The sequence below is a fragment of the Orycteropus afer genome, unplaced genomic scaffold, assembly GCF_000298275.1.
Source record: "Orycteropus afer afer isolate SDZICR_OR568_19922 unplaced genomic scaffold, OryAfe1.0 scaffold00039, whole genome shotgun sequence".
Taxonomy (NCBI): Eukaryota; Metazoa; Chordata; class Mammalia; order Tubulidentata; family Orycteropodidae; genus Orycteropus; species Orycteropus afer.
In genome coordinates this window covers 2,299,355-2,326,344 of record NW_006921626.1, presented here as the reverse complement: position 1 = coordinate 2,326,344, position 26,990 = coordinate 2,299,355, and the positions used below count along the sequence as shown (strand labels likewise).

Below are 26,990 nucleotides of genomic sequence, written 5' to 3'. Positions count from 1 at the left end.
AGTAAATTTCCTTCCCTGTGTAAACTTTCCTTGAATTTTTACAGTAATGGACTCATATAATACTTGTCCCTCTGTGATTGACTTATTTCACTCAGCATAATGTCTTCCACATTGTGAGATGATGCGTGTATTCTTCATCATTCTTTAATGTAGCATAGTATTCCATTGTGTGAATGTACCATAGTTTGGTTACCCATTCATCTATTGATGGGCATTTAGGTTGTTTCCATCTCTTTACTATAGTGAATTCTGCTGCAATGAACATGGGTGTGCGTATGTCTGTTTATGTCCTGTCTCTCACCTCTTTAGGGTATATTCTTACTAATGGAATTGCTATTTTCAATTTTTCAGGGAAATGTCATACTGTTTTCTACAGTGGCTATAACATTTTACAGTCCCACCAGCAGTGTATGAGAGTTAAAATCTCTCTACACACTCGTCAGCATTTGTTATTTTCTGTCTTGTCGAACTTTGCTATTATTGCTGGGGTGAGATGATATCTCATTGTTTTGATTTGCATCTGTCTAATGGCTCTGGTAAATGGAGAGAAGATTGAGGTTGTCAAGGAATTCACATTGCTTCGTTCTACAATCGATGCCAACGGAAGCAGCAGTCAGGACATTAGACGACATGTAGCATTGGGAAAGTCAACTACGAAGGAACTGTTTCAAGTACTGAGGAGCAAGGATATCTCCTTGAGGACTAAGGTGCGCCTGACACAAGCCATGATATTTCCAATCGCCTCGTATGCATGTGAGAGCTGGACAATGAATAAGGAAGACCGAAGAAGAGTTGATGCTTTTGAGTTGTGGTGCTGGCGAAGAATGCTGAAAGTACCATGGACTGCTAAAAGAACTAACAGATCTGTCCTGGAGGAAGTGCAGCCAGAATGCTCCTTGGAAGCAAGAATGGCCAGACTTCATCTCACCTATTTTGGTCATGTTGTAAGAAGGGACCATTCCCTGGAGAAGGATGTCATGCTTGGTAGGGTGGAGGGTCGACGAAAGAGGGGGAGGCCTTCAACGAGATGGATTGACACCGTGGCTGCGATGATGGGCTCAAGTATAGCAGGGATTGTGGGGCTGGCGCAGGATCGGGCAGTGTTTCGTTCTGCTGTGCATGGGGTCACTATGAGTCAGAAACGACTTGATGGCACTTAACAACAACAACAACAAATGGCTCTGGTAGAGTAGTGCCTACGGCGCTTGACTGCTAACCAGAAGGCCGGTGGTTCAAACCCACCAGCCACTCCTCAGAAGGAAGGTTGGGCAATCTACTTCCATAGTGATACCGCCTTGGAAACCCAGGGAAGTGTCGGTATGAGTCGGATCTCACCCCACGGCACATAACAACAACAGGAACAATGGTTAATAATTGTGAGGGTTTCTTCATGTGTTAATTGGCCACCTATATTGACTGCACTTATTAACTATGAAGCTACATTTCAACCCATTCACCAATCATGTAAGACATTTTTGTGAAAGTTCTGTTGGAAGACTCTCACCTACCCTGATGATAATAAACTATTCTTGAAAATTAATCATCTTCATAATCCTAACAAATGGTTTAAAAAATCTATTCAAGTTTTTGATCTAGAAAGAAAATTATACGTATTTTTAAGTGTGCATATATAAAAATTTTAGGAGCTCTGGTAGCATAGTGGCTAAGGCACTTGACTGCTAACCAGAAGGCTGGCGGTTCAAACCCACCAGCCACTCCTCGGAAGGAAGGTTGGGCAATCCTACTTCCTTAGTGATACTGCCTCAGAAACCCAAGGAGGGGTCGCTATGAGTCAGGGCTGACTCAACGGCACACAACAACAACAACAACAACATATATCTTCTTTAGTAAAGCGTCTATTCATGCCCTTTGCTCAGATCTCATCTTGATATAGGCTTCCCAGAAAACTCCTGGTCATGGCGATCTCTCCAGATTAAAACATTTTCACCTGTGCCACTCTTTTTTGTTATCTAATAAATGGGCCTAGAATTGACCTGTTTTGTCCAGCTGTCTTGTCTCTCCAATGGCAGTGTAGGCTTCCTGAGAGGGCAGGCAGGATCTGTAGTTTATATCATTTTTAAACAGCCAATTGGAGTACTAGTTCATTTCTTCTTTCCTTCCTTTCACACACATTAATTAGCCTATTGCCAATTAATAGTACTTTGCTAGACACTGGAGAGAGAAACAAACTTGAATAAACTTATAGTTTCCACCCTTGAATGGTCTTATGATTTTCCCCTTCCTTACCTTTCCAGCCTCTTCTTTTAGTTTTAAACAGGCTAATGGATATTCAGTTCTCTAAATACACTAATGCTCTCTCCCCTCCTATGTTTTAAGCTATTTTCTCTAGTAAGCATGCTTTGCCTTCCTTGCTTCCATCCTACCTTCGACCCTGTGGCTGATTCCTTCTCAATCCTTCTGGTCTTGGCTTAAATGCTACTTCCTCTAGGAAGCCCTCCCTGATCCCCAAAGTAAGGTGTCCTTCTTAAGTGTTCCCTTGTACTTTTCCCAACATTGTACTTTCAAGATGGATTTACAATTGCCTGCTTATTTATCTGTGTCTGTCATTAGAATGTATTCTCCATTAGTACAAATATATGTCTCTTTTGAATGAGAAACACAAGTGGTTGTTTCCAGTATGATTCATGTGTATGTTTAGCTCCTGGTACACAGTAGGCATTTTTTAAAAAGTATGTGAGGAATGAATGAATGATGTTGAAAAGTTAAAACAGGTCACAATCTCTGCCCTTGAGGACACCACCATCTAGTGGGGGAAACAGAAATGTAATCAGGTAATCTATAATACATAGCGATAAGTTTTAGAATAGACACATAGAGAAAAAAAGTTACAGGGATGAGAGTCAAATGGGGGATTGTCTAAAGTGACTAATTCTGCCTGATCTTTCATGAAGGAGCTGGGTTTTGAAGGATTTCAGTTTGCTGAGTGAAGAAGAGACACACAGCAGATGTTCTGTAATGAACTACTTTTGGAATGTTCCGCCATGCTTCTGAGAAGGTCCTGAATAATTTAAACTTTCCCGGTGACTTTCAGTGTATGAAGATAAAAAATAATAGAGTATAGCCACAAAAGAAGGATTTACTTAATTAGAACAGTGGAAAGAATTGTTTTTGTAGAAAGATTAAAAAACTCAAGTGTCCCATATAAATCAAATCAGTAGCTTTTAGCAGGGATCTTACAACTGACTACATCCACTGTCAAGAAACTGCATCAAGAATGAAGCATTCATTTATCTAATGCAAGTCAACATACCCACAAAAAAACCAAACCCACTGCCATCGAGTTGATTCCAACTCATTGCAACCCCTATTGGGTTTCCAAGACAGTAAATCTTTCAGGAAGTAGATGGCCTGGTCTTCCTTCCGGAGTGGCTAGTTAGCAGTCAAATGCCTTAGGCACCGAACCACCAGAGCTCCTTGCCAGTCAACACAATGAGAAATTGGGGAATGGGGGAGCACACAAGAGGAAGTTCATCAACCATGAGACTATTAGTCTGCAAAGATTTTACTAAGGAAGAACAGAGAGCCAACATTCAGAACAAATCTATCCTATAAAGTAAATTATCAAGCTTGTTAAGGGGAGCAAGGCTAGCTTGACATGTTACCTACAAACCTTGTTCCCTCCTGGCAGCCCCTTAGACTCAAATCAAGATGGGAAAAATGGTATTAATGAAGAGAATGAACAAAAGGAGACTTTTCTCACCTTTCAGCAAACTAAGAAATGTTTATTAGTCCTTAATTTCTGGAGTAAATGAAATTTGCTATTGTTGTTGTTGTTGTTGTTATTTGCCGTCGAGTCAGCCCCGACTCATAGCGACCCCTCCTTGGGTTTCCGAGGCAGTTATCACTACGGAAGTAGGATTGCCCAACCTTCCTTCCAAGGAGTGGCTGGTGGGTTTGAACCGCCAACCTCCTGTTGTTGTTGTTAGGTACCATCAAGTCAGCTTCAACTCATAGCAACCCTTAGTACAACAGAATGAAACACTGCCTGGTTGTTGCCATCCTCACAATCCTTGCTATTCTGAGCCCATCGTTGGTTGCCACTGTGTCAATCCATCTTGAGGAGCCATGCCCAAAGAGCTAGCTCTCTGGACTCCCTCTTACCACAGTGTCACATTTCATATTCTAGAAACAACTGCTTGTGTTTCTCTACACACATAAGATATTCCTGCTCCCAAGCCTTTGTCAGGTTGTTTTCTGTGCCCAGGGTATTTCTGTGCCCTACCCCTTCTATCCTCATCAGCTGGCTAAAATCTATTCAGCCTTTAAGACACAGCTCAGATATTACCCACTGCCATCAAGTCTATTTTTACTCATAGCAACCCTGTAGGACAAAGTAGAATTTCTCCATTGGGAAGACAAGCCTGTAAATCCTTCCAGAAGTGGACTGCCTCATCTTTCTCCCATGGACTATCAGGTGGGTTGAACCACCGACTTTTCGGCTAGCACCCAAATGGTTCAACTACCAAACCACCAGAGCTCCAAAAATCCTTCCTGAATCCCTAGGCTGTGGTATTTGCCCTGCTGTATTTGCTTTTGCTCTTGCAAAAGGAGCTCTGGTGACATAGTGGATAAGGTCATCTGGCTGCAAACCAGAAGGTCAATGGTTCAAACCCACCAGCCACTCTGCAGAAGGAAGATGGGGTAATCTACTTCCATAAAGATCTACAGCCTCAGAAACCCAGTGATTTCCAGAGTCGACTCAATGGCAGTGAGTTTGGTTTTGTTTGGATGCCCTTGTAATATTCTTATCTGTTCATTTGTTGGTAACCCATCATCTCCATCTGTACTGGGTTTTACTTATCTTTATGTTCTCAGGCATCCAGCCATTCATGGTACCTAATGACCATCCAGAAAGTAGTGTTTTAAATAAATGAAAAAAGTTAATGACTAAAGCTTTTTTGGGAAAAAAATGATTAAATGAAAGTATTATTGGAAGATTTATTAAGTTAACAGGACTACACTTATATCTCAAAAAGACAAGCAAGGCTGGCAGCAATGTGCAGGGTGATTGACCTGAGAAGAAAGAAGAAGCAGAGCAGGAAGAGTCAGGAGGCTATTAAAACAGCAAGTGGTCATGAGGTCCTGGATTAAGGTAGTGGCAGTATGAGTAGAAATATAGAGATCGATATAAAAGACATCTTGGAAGTTAAATCAATAAAACTGTGGGTGATTTGATGTGGTGAACAAGGAGATAAAAAGAGTATTTCTAATTTTTCTGTTAGTAGGTAAAGAGCCCTGGTGACACAGTGGTTAAAGTGTTTGGTTGCTAACTGAAAAGTCAGAGGTTTGAACCCACCAGCTGTTCTGAGGGAGAAAGATGTGGCAGTCTGTTCCATAAATATTAAACCAAAAAACCAAAGTCACCACTCTCACATCAATTCCAGTTCATAGCGACCCTATGGAACAGGGTAGAACTGTACCATAAGGTTTCCAAAGCTATACATCTTTACTGAAGCAGACTGCCACATCTTTCTTCCATAGAGTGGCTGGTGGGTTCAAATCACTGACTTTTCAGTTGGCATCCAAGGGCTTAACTTCTGCACCACCAGGGCTTCTTTAGTAAAGATTACAGCCTTGGAATTCCTATAGGGGCAGCTCTACTGCATCCTCTAGGGTCGCTATGAGTCAGAATCCTCTCAACGGCAATGGGTTCAGTGGGTTAGCCAGGAGAAACTTTTCATGAAGGAATCTTGGTCTATTCTGTATCTTGTGTAAATGAAAGCATTTTAATTTCTCTGATATTTCTTTTCTCTAGGATAATTTGAAAGGGGCCAGTTTACAGCTCAGACCAATTACCTAGACATTTTAATTGTTTAATAATTTTGGTAGGTTCAAACCACTAACCTTTTGGTTAGCAGTCGAGCACTTAACCACTGCATTCCTTCCCTCCTGACTACTCAGGTCACATTGTGTCAGTTAGGGTTAGTTTCAGCTACAGTAACAGAAAACCCAAAATATTAATGGCTGAGACATATGAAGATTTATTTTTTCATGTAAAGGGAATTCAGATGTAGCAGTCCAAGCCTGGCATGACAGCCCCAAAAACCACGTAGACCCAGGTTCTTCCCTTTATGTTCCACCATAGTTAGAGTCGCTTTGCATTCTAAAATGAAAGGTGAATTTACAGTAAGAATGTCAAATTCTAGGCAGGAAACAGAAAAGATGGAGGGAGGCCAGCTGGTCTTTCTTTGTTGTTGCTGTTGTTATGTGCCGTTGAGTCGGCCCCGACTCATAGCGACCCCTCCTTGGGTTTCCGAGGCAGTATCACTACGGAAGAAGGATTGCCCAACCTTCCTTCCGAGGAGTGGCTGGTGGGTTTGAACCGCCAGCCGTCTGGTTAGCAGGCAAGTGTCTTAGCCACTATGCTGCCAGAGGTCTTTCTTTAGCTCTCTGTTTCTCTTCTAAGTACTATAAACTTCCTGGAAATCCTTCCAACAATTAAAACACCTATGCCACTCATTGGCCAGGAGTTAGTCATATTGTACACCTAGAGTCATGAGAAGTTGGGAAATGTGGTTTTATTTGTTTATATCTGGGCACATTTTTGCCTTGGGAAGGGCTCTCTTAGTTAACAGAAAAGGGAGAATGGATAGTTTGCAACTGGTAATCACTTCCACTAATGTCAATTGTCATCATTTAAAATATAATAGCTTATCTACCTGTTGTTATGAGTTGGCTGTGATTCATGTCAACCGCAGAAGAAAATGTTGCCCAGTCCAACACTACCTTCACAATCATTGGTATGTTTGAGTCCATCATTCTTAGGCATTGTGTATTTGAGTGGCTTCCAACCTAGAGAGGCTCATCTTCCAACACTATATTGGACAATATTCTGTTGTGATTGTTATCTGGGTGAAGAAGTCCTCTTCCTGGTCCTCGCCCTACTCCCAGGAAAAATCTCTGCAAGCAACCCATCTGCAGGCAGGCAGTTCCAGGCAATCCACGAGCAAGCGGTGGTGCCCGATGGCAGCTTGACAAACTCAACTAAGTGCCAAGCACACAAGCCTTTATTGAAAGCAAAATATGTTTCCAGAGGGGAAACGGACCTCTCTTTGCAAGTGGAGAGGGCTGTTAAAAGCAAAGGGCACCTCCAGAAGAGTGGAGACAGGTCTTTCCAGAGGAATGGGAAAGACACCGAACTGGCTCAGTTACTCGTTTTTATACTTTCTGAAAGGGGGCATTATTAAGATGAGGCTGGGACTCTTTAATCAGGGTTCTGTGACCCTGATTAATTGGCCAAATCTCACAGGCAGTTGCAGACAGTTGCAGGTGTTAGCTCATTAGTCTCCTTAACTATTTCATGGTCTGTTGCCATTCTGCTTAATTTTAATTGGCCAAATCTCGCAGGCAGTTGCTAGTGATTAAAGTGTTAGCTCATTAACCTTCTTAAATATTCCATCTCTCTCCCTTTTCTCCTCCCTTTGGGCCTGCCCTGAGGGCAGCCCTCCTGTCCTATCTTTCTGCCTAACATGATCTATAGGATTTTCACTGGCTACTTTTTGGAAGTAGATTGCCAGGCCTTTCTTTCCTTGTCTGTCTTAGTCTATTGATGTCCACCAAGAGTGATCCTGCTAGTATTTGCTATCATGCTGGTAGCACACCACATAGTATGACAAACTGACAGACAAGTGGTCATTATTTACCTGATGAGTCCTAAATCTAATAAAGTGAACAAGATTGAGACTTCAAAGTACTACAAATCACTATAGCACTTACATTTTTTAGCTAACTATGCTATTTTCTTTCCTTATACTATTATAATACATACTTTGGCCCAATTGCATTCATAAAAGCAATAAAACAGTTCTTAGTGAAGTTAATTATTTTCATAATTAGTAAGTGCCAGCAAAGAGAAAATTTTTCTCTCCCTCTTTAAAAACGTTTCTCCCTTAGTCAGAGTTAAAGAGAAAGGCTGCAATAGCTAGCTTTAAGGACTATTAGAAAAAGAACCCCCTTCTCAGGAGGGGCTACACATTTCTTACCAAGGAAACACAGTTTGGCTGTTCTGTGAGCTGGATAATCACTTGTGACTTCCTAACCACCAAATGCCATCAGCTTTTCTCATCCTTCTCTCCCCTTACATTCTTTATTGAGTTCAACATGATAGACTTATCTATCCAAGAAATTTCCTTCTCCCTCTTTTGTCTTCTGTGACATAGTCCTGTTATACATGGTCTTCTGCTTTGGTTCTTTTCCTTTACTAGAGCTTCTTCTTCCATCCACTTCTAAAAAAGTAGATAACCCCCCAGCTTCTCCCTCTGGCCCAATCCTTCTCTCTCATCCCAGATGTAGTACAGTGGCACTTTTTCCCCCTCCTTTCAATGTAACCTCTGTGCGAATGAATTACATAGGTAGGTCTCTAGGGCTAGCCACTCGAATCCCATATTCCTAACTTCTGTCTATAAATTCTGACTCTTCTACAGCCACTTCAAATTTTAAAAATCCCAGACTGAGTTCATCCTATTCCTGTTTGACCCTCTTTTTGTGTTTTCTATCTTTTTGGTGACATTGCCACCTCCCCATATCCTCGGACTGAGCACATGAATATCATCTTGGGTCTTATCTTCCCTCTTGACTACCTGTAACTAAGTGTGTGCCCAAAATCCATTGATTCTGTCTCCAGAGTGTCATTGCTTCTCTACTGTGATTACTTGCTTAGAATAGTCTCTGCTTTTAGTCATCCCACATATTGCTGCCCCAGTGTTAACTTCTTCTAAAATTTTTTTTTTAAATCAGCTATTCCTTGAACACAGAATAAGATCCAGATTCCCATATTTGGACTTTGAGGTTCTCTAGAATCTGGATTTAAACATACACTCTATTTACTGCTGCTATTCATACCTCTTCTATATTACTCCTTTTCCATGGCCCGAGTCATGGAATCAATCTCTCCTTTATTTCTCCCACAGCACTTTATCCTAGGATGGCATTCATCATACCCTAGTATTTGTTAGTTATTTTTAACTGTCTATCTCCCCAGTTAGGTAATGAGTCCTTGGAGTCCTCTTCTCCTCGTGCTCAGCACACCATCAGTGTAATAATCACTTCACAGATATTCGTTGAATAAACACTAGTCATATAGAGCCCTTGCTTCTTTTTGTACTTATTGCAATTCAAATAATACCCTTAGTAAAGCCATGAGGTTCAGCTTCAGTGACCCTCCATCCCTTGCCTTGGCTCTCCTTTCTTTCACTTAGAAATGCTCAATGACTTCACACTTGCTCCTGTCTACCCAGGCCTCTGACTTGGGTGCCACACTGACAATTCCTTCTCAGTAACTCCAACCTATAAACTTTACCTTTCCAGCCTCTTACCCAAATCTATGCATCCCTAGGGTAGACCTCAGAGCCTAGGCTCTTCATTTCCTTTTTCTGGTTCAGAGAACAGATCATTTATTACTCAAGAATCACATTAGTTCCAGTTCTCCCCTATCCCCATGGGACAGTGCAATGAGGTTGAGATGTTATCCTGTCCATTCAGCAGGGTTGCACTACAGGAGAGACTCAGATCAGTCTCTTCATTATATAGATCAAGAAACTAAGTTTCAGAAACATGACATGAATTGCCTAAGGTCATGATGAATGGCAACACTGAACCAGAACCTAGGTTTCCTGACTGCAAGTCCATCATTCATTCTCCCACACTTTGTTGCCCATCCTGAATCTCAACCCCTTCGTCCTTAGGCTGCTGTTGAAAATTGGCACAGGCTTGGTGCTAATTATCCTCAGTAAGTGTCTCTCTCTTAAAAAATCATCATTGCTCTAACTCATAATAATGGGTACTGGAGAAATTCCACATTTGTGCCTGGCCCCTCCTGTTATTAATTTGGGCAGAGAGCTTTTCTTAACTCCTGAGCTCATATCTCACAGAGATACCGTCTATGCTGGGATACATAAACTCGCCCATTTTCCACAATGTGCTGTCTCATGACTATGTGGTTTGTGATATTCACTGTCTGACACACTCCTCCCACACTCCCCAGAAACTGTAGCAGCAGAACTCCAGAAGCATCCTCCAGCAACTTTACAACTTCCTGGGTGAGAGTTCAGTTCATGAACGTCTTATAATTTCTGTGAAGGTATCTCAAATCCTTAAAAACATTCATGAATGAATCTTTTCAACACCACTTGGAAGGAAGCCAGGGACTTCACCACTGAAACTGAGTAATGACACAACATAACAATGATATAAGATGGCTCCTCCACAAGAGATATCAGAATATCAGTTGAAACCAGCTAAGGATAATTACTTCAACAAAATGCATTCACCTGAATAGGAATGAGTGGTTTTCAAGAAATGACACTGTATCCTTCCAAAAAGTGTCATGTGTTCTTTCTTCATCCAATACCAAAGAGTTTAAATTTTATTTTAGTTTGGTACCAGCACACATATTTTAGGGTAGCATCAGGAGTGGATTGCTTTACTCAGTGGTGGTCTGAGGAAGCACTGAATTTTTTCAGATGGAAGAAGAAACTCTGACACCTTGCCTTTTCAGCAAGCTTTGATTATAGAACTATAAATGACCCTTATGCTCTGGTAGCATAGTGCCTAAGGCACTTGACTGCTAACCAGAATGCTGGACGTTCAAACCCACCAGCCACTCCTTGGAAGGAAGGTTGGGCAATCTACTTCCGTAGTGATACTGCCTCAGAAACCCAAGGAGGGGTCGCTATGAGTTGGGTCTGACTCGACGGCACATAACAACAACACCATGCTTAAAAAGGTAGTGCAGTGGTTAAGCACTTGGCTGCTGACTGAAAGGTCAGTGGTTTGAACCCATCAGCTGCCCTGTGGGAGAAAGATGTGGCAGTCCGCTTCAGTAAAGATTTACAGCCTCGGAAATCCTATGGACAGTTCTACCCTGTCCTATAGGGTTGCTATGAGTCAGAATTGACTCCATGGCAGTAGGCTGGGTTGGCTTTCATGCTTAAAAGGCTTTTATATATAAAAAAAAGCCAAACTAAACTCATTGCCATTGAGTCAATTCTGACTCATAGTGACCCCCATTGAGTTTCCAAAGATGTAAACCCTTATGAAAGTACACTGCCTTATCTTTCTTCCACGGAGCAGCTGGTGGGTTGGAACCACTTACCTTTTGGTTAGCAGCCAAATGCGTTAACCACTATACCACTAGACATCCTTATAGCACATCTAATCCAACCTTGTATTTTATAGGTGAAGAACTAATTTCTGTTGCCTATTCTATTTTGTCCACCACTTGTCTGTCAGTTTGTTGTACTATTGTGACTTGTGTGTTGCTGTGAGGCTGAAGTCTATGCCATTAGTATTCCAAATACCAGCAGGGTCACCTATGATGGTAAGGTTTCAGCAGAGCTTCCAGACTAAGACAGACTAGGAAGAAGGAAGGGACCATACACTTCTCAAAGAATTGGCCAGTGAAAACCTAATGAAAAGCAGTGAAACACTCTCTGATATATTACTGGACAGCTTTATGAATAGCCCTGAAACACTGTCCAATATAGTGCTGGAAGATGAGCCCCTCAGGTCAGGAGGCACTCAAAATATCACTGGGGAAGAGCTACCACCTCAGAGTAGAGCCGACCATAATGATGTGGATGAAGTAAAGCTTTTGGGACTTATATTTTTGGATATGGCACGACTCAAAATGGGAAGAAATAGCTGTAAATATCCATTAATAGTCAGAACATGAAATGTATGAAGTACAAATCTAGGAAAATTGGAAATTGTCAAAAATGATATGGAAAACATAAAGATTGATATCCTAGACATTGTTGTTGTTGTTATGTGCCGTCGTATCAGACCCAAGTCATAGAAACCCCTCCTTGGCTGTTTGAGGCAGTATCTCTCTATGGAAGTAAATTGCCTAACCTTCCTTCCGAGGAGTGGCTGGTGGGTTTGAACCGCCAGCCTTCTGGTTAGCAATCAAGTGCCTTAGGCATTACCCTACCAGAGCTTCTTATAAAGGCATTAGTGAGCTGAAATGGAGTGCTTTTGGCTATTTTGAATCAGACAACCATATGATATATTATGCCGGGAATGACAAATTGAAGAGGAATTATGTGGCATTCACTGTTACAAAGAATGTTTCAAGCTCTATTCTGAAATACAATGCTGTCAGTGATAGGATAATATCCATATGCCTCCAAGGAAGGCCAGTTAATACTACTATAATTCACATTTACGCACCAACCACCAAAGTGAAAGCCAAGGAAATTGAAGATTTTTACCAACTTCTGCAATCCAAAATTGACTAAACATGCAATCACGATGTGTTTATTTATTACTGGTTATTGGAATGCAAAAGCTGGAAACAGAAGAATCATCGGTAGTTGGAAAATATGGCCTTGGTGATAGAAATAATGCTGGAGATTGCATGATAGAATTTTGCAAGACAACTTACTCATTGCAAATACCTTTTTTCAACAACACAAACGGCAGCTATACGTGTGGACTTCACCAGATGGAGTACACAGGAATCAAATTGACTACATCTGTGGAAAGAGGCGATGGAGAAGTTCAATATCTTCAGCCACAACAAGGCCAGGAGCTGACTGTGGAACAAACCATCAACTGTTCATATGCAAGTTCATGTTGAAGCTTAAGACAATTAAAAGAAGTCCACAAGAGCCAAAATATGACCCTGATTATATCCCTCCTGAATTTAGAGATCATCTAAAGAACAGATTTGATGCACTGAACACCAATGACTGAAAACCAGAGGAATTGTGGGATAACATCAAGAACATCATCTATGAAGGAAGCAAAAGATTTTTAAACAGACAGGAAAGGGAGAAAAGTCCAAATTGGATGTCAGAAGAGTCTCTGAAACTTGCCCTTGAGAAGAGAGTAGCTAAAGCAAATGGAAGAAATGACAGGATAAAACAGCTGAACAGAAGATTTCAAAGAGCAGCTCAAGAAGATAAAGTCAATTATTATAATGAAAGGGAAGAACACACTCAGCATTTCTCAAGCTGAAAGAACTTAGGAAAAAATTCAAGCCTCTAGTTGCAATATTGAAAGATTGGATGGGCAAAATATTGAATGATGCAGGAAGAATCAAAAGAAGATGGATGGAATACACAGAATCACTGTACCAAGAAGAATTGGTCGATGTTCATCCATATCAGGAGGTGGCATATGATCAAGAACCAATAGTATTAAAGGAAGAAGTTAAAGCTGCACTGAAGGAACTGGTGAAGAACAATGCTCCAGGAATTGATAGAATACCCACTGAGATGTTTCAACAAACAGATGCTGCACTGGAGGCACTCACTCGTCTATGCCAAGATTTTGGAAGACAGCTACCTGGCCAACTGACTGGAAGAGATTCATATTTGTACCCATTCCACAGAATATGGAAATTATCAAACAGTATCACACGCAAGTAAAATCTTGTGAAGATAATTCAAAAATGGTTGCAGCAGTATATTGACAGAGAACTTCCAGAAATGCAAGCTGTATTCAGAAGAGGATGTGGAATGAGGAATATCATTGCTGATGTCACACGGATTTTGGATGAAAGGAAAGAATACCAGAAAGATGTTTACTTGTATTTAATTGACTATGCAAAAGCATTTGACTGTGTGGATCATAACAGATTATGGATGACATTGAGAAGAATGGGAATTCCAGAACACTTAAATGTGCTCGTGAGGAACCTGTGCATAGACCAGGAAGCTGTCATTCAACAGAACAAAGGGATATTGCATGGTTTAACATCAGGAAGGGAGTGCGTCAGGGTTGTATCCTTTCACCATACTTATTCAATCTGTATGCTGAGCAAATAATCTGAGAAGCTAGACTATATGAAGAAGAATGTGGCATCAGGATTGGAGGAAGACTCATTAACAACCTGTGATATGCAGATGACACAACTTTGCTTGCTGAAGTGAGGATGACTTGAAGCACTTAGTGATGACTACAGTCTGCAGTATGGATTACATCTCAACATAAAGAAAATGAAAATCCTCACAAGTGGACCAATAAGCAACATCACAATAAATGGAGAAAAGATTGAAGTCAGTAAAGATTTATTATTACTTGGTTCCACAAATGACACCAATGGAAGCACCAGTCAAGACATCATATTGCACTGGGCAAATCCGCTGCAAAAGACCTCTTTCAAGTGCTGAAAACCAAAGATATCTCCTTGAAGACTAAGGTGCACCTAACACAAGCCATTATATTTTCAATCACCTTATATATGCATTGAAAGCTGGAAAATGAATAAGGAAGACTGAAGAGTTGATGTTTTTGAGTTGTGGTGTTGGCAAAGAATACTGAAAGTATCATGGACTGCAAAAAGAATAAACAAATCTGTTCTGGAAGAAGTGCAGCCAGAATGCTACTTGGAAGTGAGAATGGCCAGACTTCCTCTGACCTACGTTGGTCATGTTGTCAGAAGGGACCACTTCCTGGAGAAGGATATCATGCTTGATAAAATGGAGGGTCAACAAAAAAAGGGGAAGGCCCTCAATGAGATGGATTGACGGGCCGCAATGATGGGCTCAGTTATAGCAAGGACTGTGAGGCTGGCACAGGACTGGACAGTGTTTTGTTCTGTTGTACATAGAGTTGCGATGAGTTGAAGCCAACTTGACAGCACTGGACAACATTCTATTTTGTGAGAATTGTTCCAGAAACAGGAACTAATGGAGTAGTTATAAACTCACTGCCCTTGAGTAATTTTCAACTCATAGCGACCCCCATTGGGTTTCTGAGGCTATAAATCTTTACAGAAGTAGATTGCCTGATCCTCCTTCCACAGAATAGCTGGTGGGTTTGAACTGCTGACCTTCCAGTTAGCAGTCAAGTGCCTTATCCGCTAAGGCACCACTCCTTCTGTTTATCTGATTAGGACTAAATATGTGCATAGGCCTGTTAGAAATGAATGCTCCAGACCCCATCTGTCTTCAATTTATCCCTGTGCCATTTTTCTCTCTCATGCAAAGTAGATGACTTGTTTCCTTTGGGAAGTGTGTGCGTACCTCAAGTCCTCTGAACTAACCTTAAAATAATTCCTTTTTTGGCATTTACTTTTTAGAAAATTAACTTAAATAGACTTCTCTGAGACACGTAGATCAATTTCTTTATTAATAAAATGGGATAAGTCATATTGTTTCAAGACGGCATTTTAACTATCCAGTGGAGTAATGCACAGTGGAGTAAGCATATAAAGTGCTTTGTAAATGAAAGGGGTTATTCTATTTAGTGCATGCATATATTCTACTCCATTAATTTCTTCAAAAAGCATTCATTGAATGGTTACTACATGTCAGATCAGATCTTAGTCTGCTACTGTTACTTAGCTTGGAGTTGCTTCTGATTTAGGGCAACCTCATGTGCTATAGAGTAGAACTGGTCCATAAGGTTTTTTTTTTTTTTTTTTGGCCGTAATCTACTGATGTTCGCCAGGCCTTTCTTCTGGAGAGCAGCTGCAAGGGTTCGAAGCGCCAACCTTAAAGATACTGGTAATGTAAGGTGGAGTTAAGTGAGATCCCAATCCCTCAAGAGTATAAAATGATAAAATTGGTTCCTGATCCTGACACTTCCCCTCAAAAAACGAAACAAAAAATAACGAGGTCAGGTCCCCTGTTACACTGTCATAGCACTTTGTACTTCTTTTCTTCCTGGCATTATCTCAATTTCAGTTAAAGCTGAGTAATTAGTTGCTTAGCACTTGTTTCAGCCACTAGAATTTTAGGTCCATGGGAATAGGTACTACATCTCTTTTGTTCTCTGCTTAATAGTCAGCGTCTTACGTCTTACGTGGCTGGCACAAAGACAAGCAACAAATTTGTTGAATGGATGAGTGAAGGAATGAATGAGAAAGCAAATTGATAAGGAAAATAGTGGCGTACAATACAGTATAACAACAGCACAGGGATTTACAGGAGGGGCAAAGCCAGCCTTAATAGGACTGATTTCTGGATGAGCAACTAATCTTTTGAAATATTCGATTTTTGTGTAACACCATCCCCCACGGGACTGCCACTAACTTAATATATCAATATTGTTGAATGACTCAAAGGTCCGCGCGGACACCAACCAATGAGATCACCTTTGGCTAAAAAACGAGGGCTTCAGGGTTCATCCCCCGCGGATGAGGAGCACTGGGGCTGAAATCACTGACATTAAACACTCCAGCAGAAGCCCAATAGTCACATGACTCGAACCTCGCCTTCCCCCGGGTCCGGGCCCGTCCTGCGCACGCGCAATGCACTGGGGCGGCGAGCCTGGGTACCCCGACAACTTCCGGTTTTGTTTCCCTGCCTGCTGCGTGGCTAAAGCAGTTGGGGCTAGGCGGTGGAAGCTGAGGGGCGGCGGGGGGCAGGGCGTTGTGAGGTAGGTTGATTGTCCCAGTGGAGTTCCCTGGCGCTATGGCCTGCTCCTTGGTCCAGTTCTGCTACTTCCAGGACCTCCAGGCCGCCCGGGACTTCCTCTTTCCTCACCTGCGGGAGGACACCCCCAGCGGCGTCGCGCGGAGGGACCCCAGTAAGTGCCCATGACCTTACCATACCCGCCCTTCCCCGCATCCCACACCTTAGCAGTCTTGGCTTCGAGGCTTCAGGTCTCCCATTGCTCCTCGCTCCGCCTCTGTCTTCGGAGCCCATAATTTCGTCCACGTTTCCTGAGTTAGCACTGTGAGGACTCCTGACGGCCCCTTGTAAAGCCCCATACGCTTCGGCACCGTCGGGCTTCTTTTCTTCTTGCCTTAGCTTTTTTCCTAAGCCACTCCAGCTTCGGGCCCAAAACTGCGTTTTCCACTCGCCTCTGCTGATCATGTTTCCCCACCCCCTACACCTAGCTTTTTCTGTGAATCTTTTCTCCATCTCTCTCTTTCGCCAGCCTAGGATCCCTTGTTCCTTGCTGCAACCTCTGTGGTTTCATCCTGCTCCCCATTCCTTGCCAGTTGTCTGCACTGCCTGGGATTTCCCCAACCCCATTCCCCTCCATCCCTGGGGCTGTGTCCTTTTGTCACTTCCACTTCCGAAAGTGTTTATTACCTCCCCTCTCCCCTCACCCTATTCAGATTTAGAGAATAAATGACTGGTTGACAAGTTACTGACTCCGCAGGTGGTGAGTAAGCGTTTCCTAAATAAGGAAAATAACCTGTCAGGTTAGAGAAATGAACGCGAATCTATTTCAGGAACTTAAATTACAGTAACGTGGCCAAGAAAAATTAATGTGCTTCTCTGAGGTGAGAAGCCTTCCACTCATAATTATCATCAAACAATGTTAAATAAGCATTTGCCCACCTGCGTGACTGTAGCATAAAATCTCAGGACCGGTTTATTAGATACTGCATAGTTCTCAGAATTTCCTGCATTTTGTGTTTGTTGTCTTCGTATTTCCAATCAAAAGCACGTTTGGCTTTGTAATATGTGTACAAAAACCAAACCAGTACTTTGAAAAAAGGTCCACTAAATATGCTCTTCCCCCTTCTTTAAAAATACTTTGTTGTTGTTTGTTGTTATTTGCCAATACTTAGAAGATATCAAATCAAAGCTATCAATCGGTATATCTCTGTGCCAGTCACTGCTTAAAGAGATTAAGTAAGGTTGATGGTCCTTGCCCGCTAGGAGTGTATGGTTTATGGGGGAGAGAAACAAATAAATTGGCAGCTACCATACGGTGTGATTAAGTTATACATGAGACACTAGGGTACACGTACTTGAGTTGGTGATGCTTAAGCCAGTCGTTGAAGTAGTAGCTAGATGAGTTAGGGAGAGGTGAGAGCATATGCGTGGTGCAGTGGTGATTCATTCAGTGGTGCAATTCCCATCTTCCATGCTGGGTGACCTAGCTTTGATTCCTGACGAGTGCATCTCAAGCACAGCCACCATCCCATCTGTCAGTGGAGGCTTGCTTGTTGCTGTGATGCTCAGCAGGTTTCAAGGGAGCTTCTAGACTAATGGGAAGAAAGCCTTGCTGATCTGCTTCCAAAAATTCAGCCAGTGAATCACAATGGTCCCATGAGTCCAGAGCCAACTTGATGGCAGCTAACAACAACATCAACAATAACATGCAGAGGAAGGGAGGCATGAGATGCCATGACATTTAAACAGCTAAGGAAAGCTGAACCTCTGGAGAGGAAGATGTGAGAGGAAGATTGCTGGAGATGAGACTGCATTAGTAGTAGGGAGCGAGATTGGAAGAAGCCTTGTGAAAGTTTTCGGGTGCCTCCAAAAGACTTTAAGCAGAGAAATAACAGATTTTTACTGAATGTAATCAACAAACATGTATTGAATTTATGTATATGTTGAATTTATTGACTATTAAGTGCTTTGGCCACAGTGTGAAGGAGAGTTAGGAAATGGAAATTGATTCCAATAATCCAATCAAGAAGTGAGATGAGCTTGAACTAAAATAGCCAAAGCAGGATTTGAGAGCAGGGGCTAGATTAGAAAGATATTAAAGCAGTAAAATTTTGCTGAACCTAGTGAAAGTCTAAGAGCCCAGGTGACACAGTGGTTAAAGTGGCTGAGCTCCCAACCAAAAGGTCAACAGTTTGAACTCACCAGATGTGAGAGAAATCACACAAAATGTGAGAGAAAGATGTGGCAGTCTGCTTCTCTAAAGATTTATGGTCTTGCAAATGCTATAGGGGAGTACTGCCCTGTTCTTCAGGGTCATTATGAGTTGGAATCTACTTAATAGCAGTGGGGTTTGGTTTTTTGATGAGTGATAGTCTGATGAGGGGTGTAGCTTGTGAATGAAAGGGAGCCTAGGTGCTTTTTGGCTTTTGGCTTGGTCAGGGGTGTATAATGAGAGAGAATAAAGGAGATAGATTTTGGAACTTCTCCATTTTAAATATTTGTGGTATGTCCAAGTGAGGAGGTCCACTAGAACACTGGTCATAGAGGTCCAAAACTTGGTAAGGTGTCCTGGGCTAGAAATGTTAATTTGGGGGTTACCAGCAAAAATTTGTCAATTCTGCCTCCTAGGGATTGTAAATATATTGGGAAATGAAGTGACCATGAATATATAACCTTAGAGGAAAAGAGTCAAGCAGAGATTACTGAGAAGAGCACTGAGGAAGAGGAAAAACAGATCAGAGTAATGGCCCAGGAGCTGAAAGAGGAGAGAATTTGATGAAGGTGAAAAGTGATTGGTCAGCTTTACAAATGCAGCAGAGTTCAGGTAAGATAAGGATAGAGAAGTGTTCATTGGCTTTGGAAATGTGGAAGTGCCTGGGACTTTAGGACAGTGTTACTGGGATGGTGGAGACAAATATAGGAGGTTGAGGAGTTAAAAATGAGTTTGACTATCACAGGAAGATGGATTGTGAAGGACTGTAGATAGAAGGAATGTAGAGAAAAGAAATACATATTTTCTATGCCACTGCCATTTCTATGATTTCGCCCACCATCTTCTTTCATCTGGGCCATAGCACTAGTCAGTCTCCTAACAGATCTTGCATCTCACTCTTGGTTCCTTGTACCATGTATTTTTTTCCTGGACCAATGGCACACATGTTAAACTTTTTTCCAAACCGTGCAGCCTTCTTCACACATTAATTTCTCATGAGTGCTATGCATGTTACATATGTGGCCATGTTATATGTGAAAAATCCAATAATTAGTCAACATGAACATTTAAAAGACATAACTTAGATCACAACATTCCCCTCTTTGTAGACCTCTGTGGCTTTCCCTTGCTCTTAATGTAAAATCCAGAACTCTTAACATGGTTTATAAGGCCCTTCAAGGTCTGCCACCTCTGAGGTCTCCTACTTTTCTCCCCTTACTTCTTATGCTTCAACAACACTTTGTTTTGAGTCAGCCAGGCCTTTGTGTATGTGGCCTTTGCCCTTGCTATTGTCTCTGCTTTGGGTGCTCTGTAAGATCTTTGCATGACTAACGCATCTTGTCATTCAAACTTCAGCTTAAATGTCAACTCCTCAAGACCTTTTCTGACCACCTAAAGTTAAGACTGAGCAATCAACGTCCGTAATGATTTACTGCCTCGGAAACCCAGAGGGGGTCACTATGAGTCATCGACTCAGAGACAGTGGGTTTGGTTTGTGGTTTAGGTATGCGTTACTTAGTGTCTGTTTAGGCAACATCTGACCACATATACATCTGTAGTCCCATAAGTTAGAATAGAGTTCAGAAATCACTGTCTAAGAACAGGATGGAACATAGGTGATATACTTTGCTAAGTATGAAAGAGATCATATCTGTATCTCACTAACTCTCCAGGTCCCAAGTCTACCCTAGTAGTCCCTGCTTGAGGTGAGTATGGTGGGCCAGGCAGCCACGGATAGGCACCAGGACCCTTTTCCCTTGCCAGCCAGAAGGTCAGTGGTTCAAAACTACCAGCTGCTCTGTGGAAGAAAGATGAAGTACTCTGCTTCCATAAAGGTTTACAGCCTTGCAAACCCTATGAGGCAGTTCTTCTTGTCTTATGTTGTTGTTGTTATGTGCTGTTGAGTCGGCCCTGACTCAGAGCTACCCCTCCTCGGGTTTCCAAGGCGATAACACTATGGAAGTAGATTGCCCAACTTTCTTTCCGAGGAGTGGCTGGTGGGTTTGAACCACCAGCCTTCTGGTTAGCAGTCAAGTGCCTTAGGTGCTACGCTACCAGAGTTCCTGCCTGTCTATAGGGTTACAATAAGTTGGAATTGACTGATGGCATTGGGTTTGGTTTCTTGGTTTGGATGTTTACTCATTTTTAAAACAATTGTGTTGAAAGCTGCAAGGTTGGAAACAATTTATAGAGTAGAAAGATCAGTATGCAGTTGTTTAATGTTATGAAAATGGTCATTGCGATGGTATTTGTAACTAAAAAAAAACCAGAAAGAATGTAATATTTGATATTAGTGGATTGATTAAAAAAAAGCTACGTTTATACTGTGAAAAAATATGGAGCAGTGAAAAATGACACACATCTGTAGTGACTGGCATGGAATACCTTCACTCTAGAGTATGTGAGTAACTTTTTCCCTGTAGTTTCCAATTTTTTGTTAATAGCATAATTGTGATGAATTTGCCTGTTGGTATCCCTGTATTTTGCACTGCACTGGGAGCCACCTTAGCGTAGGGAACAAGTAGTATGTTCATTATGTTCTCAACAGTATCACAGCTGGTATATTGTAGAGACTTGATAATGAATAAATACATGTGAGTTGTGTCTGAGTTGAATGCCCTTGTTTTTTAAAAAATGCTAACTGTAAAATAAATCATGGTGATAAAGCATCCTATCTACATTGTTTCCTTTAATATGGGACCAAAGTGTTCTAGGTTGTCCTGTGATACTGTTAAGAGTATCATGAGGCTCTCTATGTGTATTTTTTTTTTTTAAGGCAGCAAGTGATGGTAAGATTAGATCTCTGTGTAGTGAAAGTGGTTTGTGATTGGCTGTTAACATAAAGTTTTTTGGTTTGAACCCTCCTACTGGTGTTGTAGAAGAAAGGTGTGGCAATCTCCCATAAAGATTACAGTCAAGAAAACCCTACGGAGTAGTTCGGCTTTGTAACACCTGGGGTCGCTGTGAGTCAGAATGGACTTGATAGCAATGAGTTTTTTTTCCCCAAATAGTAAGATTAAGCTGGACTGAAGAGATTTAGTTTAAATGTAAAGAAAGTTTTCTCACAGTGACAGTAGTTGAATATTGTTGTTAGGTACTGTCAAGTCAATTTTTGACTCATAGTGATCCCATATGACAGAATATAACTGCTCCATAGGATTTTCTAGGCTTTAATCTTCATGAGGGCAGATCACCAGGAGCCACTTGGTGGGTTTGAACTCCCAACCTTTTGCTTAGCAGCCAACAGCTTCTTAACCATTGTGCCACTAGGACTCTAGAATAATAGAATGGATTAAAGAAGGAAGATATAGAATTGTTATTTTAGAATGTGCAGAAATTATCTTTACCCAGCAATATTTATATACTTTAGTCCTCATTTCATCATTGTGCATCCTCCTTCCCCTTATTAGTTGTGCTTCTCTTTTTCTGTTTTTGGGTTATCGTAAACCAGTAACACATAAGAATGAGGTTGTAAAAAACAAAATTATAAAAGATGTGTTAGCTCTTCCTGATATTATATATTTTTGCCCTCTAGGCAGTAACTAAAGGAGCCCTGGTGGTGCAGTGGTCTAAGCACTTGCCTGCTAACTGTAAGGTTGGTAGTTCTAACCCACCAGCTGCTCTGCAGGAGAAAAATGTGGCAATCTGTTTCCATAGAGATTTACAGCCTTATCAACCTTATGGGGCAGTTCTACTCTGTCTTACAGGGTCACTGTCAGTGGGAATCGATTCTATGGCAGTGGATTCAGTTTTGGTTTTGCTGTATACTTTGATTTGCTTTTCCAAAAGCTCTGGTGGCATACATAGTGCCTAAGGCATTTGACTGCAAACCAGAAGGCTGGCAATTCAAACCCACCAGCCACTCCTCGGAAGGAACGTAGTGCGGTGTTTAAACCATTCAACTACTAACTGAAAAGTCAGCCATTCGAACCCACCAGCTGTTCTGTGGGAGAAAGATGTGATGGTCTGCTTCCATAAAGATTTACAGCCTAGGAAACTCCATGGGACAGTTCTGTGTTTTCCTATAGGGTCTCTATGAGTTGAAATTGACTCAGTGGCAGTGGATTTAATTAGTGGCTTCTTCTGAAAAACAAAGTAAATGCAGAGTATATTGTTGTTATGTCCCGTTGAGTCAGACCCAAATCATAGTGACCCCTCCTTGGGTTTCCCAGGTGGTATCACTATGGAAGTAGATTGTCCAACCTTCCTTCTGAGGAGTGGCTGATGGGTTTGAACCACCAGCCTTCTGGTTAGCAGTCGAGTGCCTTAGGCACTACACTACCAGCACATAGTAAATTCTCCAGATCCATAGTTTGTTACTGTTTTTGTTTTAAGGTGGGTGGGCCTAAAGTTTTCTTTTCTTAGTAAATGGAGTATGGTAAAGTTTTTGGTAAATGGAGCATAGTATGTTCATTTTCATAAACTTTTTAGAGCACTCTTACCTGAGGTCAGGAGAATGTACTTTAGTCCTGCTTTAAGGTATCTTCAATTCAGTGATTTTGTGAATTAACTATTAGAAAGCATGTTGTTCTTATATGATTCAGGGGTCACTTTAGAGAGTCACGTTGTAGAGAACAGAAGTTTTTGGAATTCTACAACTCAAATGACCTAGTGTGATTTAATCATGATGGTTTGAAAGAAATGAACTCCTGCTTGTTGAAAGCTAGATGATCTCATTATTCTGGATTCCATTCTGTTTTTATGTTCTGAAAGGAATATGCAAATATGAAATTTATTTTTCCCTTTCCCTGGAAATAGTAAAAGACTAATAATTCTGAAGCATAGAAAGCTAAGAACCAGATTGTCTATTCTTTTGTCTTTTTTTGCTTATACTACTGCATGATGCTTTCCTTACCTTGGCCAAGAAGAGCCAAGTAAGATTTCTTGAACCCTCTGAATTATTACAAGTCGTAGGTTCTAGAGGTTCTTGCTTTTTATAGAAACAAGTTCATTATCTCTGTTCTTTTTTTTTTCTTAGAACTAGAAGAACGGAAGTGAATTTCCTTCTGTGCTAATAAGATCTTTTATTAGACCATAGAGATTAAATTAAATTTTCCTTTTCTTAACATTTAATGACTTCAGTTTCTAATTTAGTTTTTGATCTTGACATACTGATATTGGAAACAGCAAATACTGTCAAATTATTTGTCCATTTCTAGGATTCAATTTCCTTTCTAGCTTCAGGTCCTTGTTAAGTGAAAAACATACATGCAGTTTATGAGGACAGACTGTTCAGTAGCAAAAAAGAATACTGTATTTTGGGAATTAAATAGAGATGTGGAAAGCAGAGATTGAATTTCTTATTAAGCTTTCGTTGGTAAAATATTCTTTCATTGGAATACTCCTGAAAAAGACATCTATAATTTTTTATGAGTGAGTTAAAATGTATTTTCTCTGTCGTTTGAAGATTTCAATAAGTGTATCATTTGTCAAGTGAGAGACTAAACGGTTTTTTTTTTTTTATATACTAGTATAAATCTAATCTCTTGAGGGGAAAAATATTCTCTTCAGAGGGAATTAAAAGCATACATTTTACATTTTGAAGTCTTTGATTTTATTCATTCAAGCAAAATACTTAACTTGATAAGGGTAAGAACAAAGGTTTATACTTATTTTGCCAATTATTCTAGACAGTTCAAAATAGTCCTGTTAAGCGTTAGCTATAAAAAATATGTTAAAGATTGAAAAGTCAGGAGGTAGTTTTTTGTTACTAGTATTTATATTTTCATCTTGTTTTTCTTCATTTCTGTCAATATCATATAAGTTATTTGGAGATCAGCTTATATATATAGAAAAGGTATAATTCAAAATGTGGTATGAAACAAGAGTGAAGGTAACTTCACATGAGGTGAACTAACAAAATATTTGAAGGAGGCAGACTTCTTGATAGACTTAAACTGAATCTTCAGTGTAATCCTTGATTTTCTGTGAGTTTTAAGAAAAAGTGGTTAAGAATGTGAAAAGAATACATGTTAACGGAAGCTTACCCCTTGAGAAAGGTTTGGCAAGAAAAGATTCAAATCTAAGTAGAAAAGGCTCATGTGCCTAGAAATGCCAAGTTGGTTAGGAAGTGAAATGAGAAAGCCCAATTAAAACATGAACCTCTGAAATATTTGCTTTACAGCTGGAATATTGTCCTGATGGAATATAATTTAGAAGGATGCTCTAAGAGCTACATCTGGCATGTGACTCATAGCATGAAAGTATAACAAGATTAGAGAAGCATCCTTATGATCTATATTTAGATTTCTCCAATAGACAATATTTGCTCATTTTATGTTGTTTTCAGTTTAACTTGTTTTATTCACTTTTGACAGAAAGAACATTTGAATTACAGAGTACTAGCCACCAATTGTCGTCATGTTGATTCCAACTCATGATGACCCCATATGTGTCAGAGTAGATCTGTATTCCATAGGGTTTTCCAATAGTTGATTTTTGGAGGTAGATTGCCAGGTCTTTCTTTCAAGGTGCCTCATGCTGGACTCAAACTTCTAACTTTTGGTTAATAGCCTAGTGTAACTGTTGACTGTTTTCACCATCCAGGGATTCCTTATAGAGTAGTCACAATTTAAGAACAATGTAGATACTCTTTTATTTTTTTCTTTTTCTTTTCCCAATGCTACTTCAGAATGGTACAGCATTTAGTTGGGAGCTCAGTAGTCTTTGTAATTATTTTTCCTAGACCTACCAAAAAACTAGGTTGTTGAAAGCCACATGAAATTGAATGTGTGTATTAGTTTTTCGTTATTAACCCCTTATTGACGCAGTATCTTTTGTTAGCTACAATAGGAATTTTGTTTTGAAATATTGAATATGTATTTTGTGTGTATGAAATATGTATTTTTGGGGTGCTATCGATTCTGATTCAGCAACTCCATGTGACAGAGTGAAACTAGCCTATAGAGTTTTGTTGGCTGTAATCTTTATGGAAGTTGATCATCAGGTCTTTCTTCCTGAGAACCACTGGCTTGGTTTGAACTGCCAACGTTTGGGTTCATAGCCAAGCACTTAACTGTTGTGCTATCAGGGCTCCTTTGTATGAAATAGAAAGATCCATTAATCCATATCAAGCCATCTACTCTGAGTTCTATTTCTAGAGAATTTTCTTCTTATGTAGTCAAATTCTGCTTCTTAGACTTAATATAGGATAAAAATACTGTATTTTTCTCATTTTTAATCAAAACTGAAGCTAAGAATTTGTACTTTTAAATTATTTTGTCTCAATAATTAAGCAGAATGGAATGAGTTAATTATCAATATTACTGTAGTTTTATGGATCCCTAGGTGATGCAAATGGTTTGCACTTGACTGCTAACTGAAAGATTGGTAGTTTGACTCTAGCCAGCAGCAACAAAGAAGAAAAGTCAGGTGATTTGCTTCCGTAAGATTACAGCTACTGAAAATCCGATGGTGTGCAGTTCTGCTGTGAAACACGTGGGTAATTGACTTGACAGCATTGATTTTATTACAGTTTTACATAGAAAAGTTATTTGGAAGAGGTGGTTTTGATGTTGGATATAAAAACTGTTTATATAAAGTTTATTTTAAAAGTTCTGTTGTTTTGCATTCCTGTAAAATGTGAAAGGTTTGGAATCGACAACTGATTTGTTCATTATATTTAAAATTTTTCATTAAATGTAACTGCTTTCATGAAAATACATGAGGAAGTGAACTGTGAGGATGCTCTTGGATATGTATGTGTATTTATCAGTATGTACAGGTGTTTGCACATATTTGGTGTACATGTTCTCTGCTTTTCAAGAGCTTAATACTTGGGTAAACAAGGTGTACACTCATGGTAAATAGGGCAATTACATGTTAACTAACAATAAAGCATATGTCCCAAAGCATATAATTAAGATCTGAATAAAAAACACAGTCAAATACTATACTTTCACAGATGGAAAAGAGCATTGGTGGGTGAGAGAAAACTTCATAAAGAATTAATCTGAATCCTAGACAAGAAATTGAATTTGAAGTGGTAGAGATAATTGGGAAGGCGTTTAGTTGAGGGGTATGGTATGGACAAAAACATAGAGTAAGAATGGGAATGATGTATTTGGAGACAGATAATTATAACATCTATATATGGCATTTGTGTGGTGAGCACTCTTCCAGGTACTTTGTATGTAAAGGGGACAGTGAGGCAGTAAGAGATTAAAGGAATTGCCTGAGGTCATACAGTTCTTTAGTTGTAAAACTGGGCATCTAGCCGAGGCAACGTGACTCCAGAAACCTAATCATTTTTCTGTTCCTTATGGTCCCATATGTGGCTAATGGCCACAGGTTTTTTTTTAATTGTGATTTGGGTGAAGATTTACAGAGCAAATTCACTTTCTATACAGCAGTTCACATATACTTTGTCTCATGACATTGGCCACAGTTTACCACAATGCAACAGCTCCCCTCCCACTTCCTCCCCATAGTTACCTCTTCCCAGTGTCCATCCCTCC

General features: G+C 40.4%; 1 protein-coding gene across 1 annotated transcript in view; it reads left to right on the top strand.

The window, feature by feature from the left end:
* Positions 1–16,382: 16,382 nt before the first annotated feature.
* RAB3GAP2 (RAB3 GTPase activating non-catalytic protein subunit 2) overlaps positions 16,383–26,990 on the top strand; it is a 175,304-nt gene continuing 164,696 nt past the window's right edge. The window contains exon 1 of the mRNA XM_007936932.2: positions 16,383–16,497. Within this exon, the coding sequence (XP_007935123.1) occupies positions 16,383–16,497 (115 nt within the window). The remainder of the gene's footprint in view (positions 16,498–26,990) is intronic.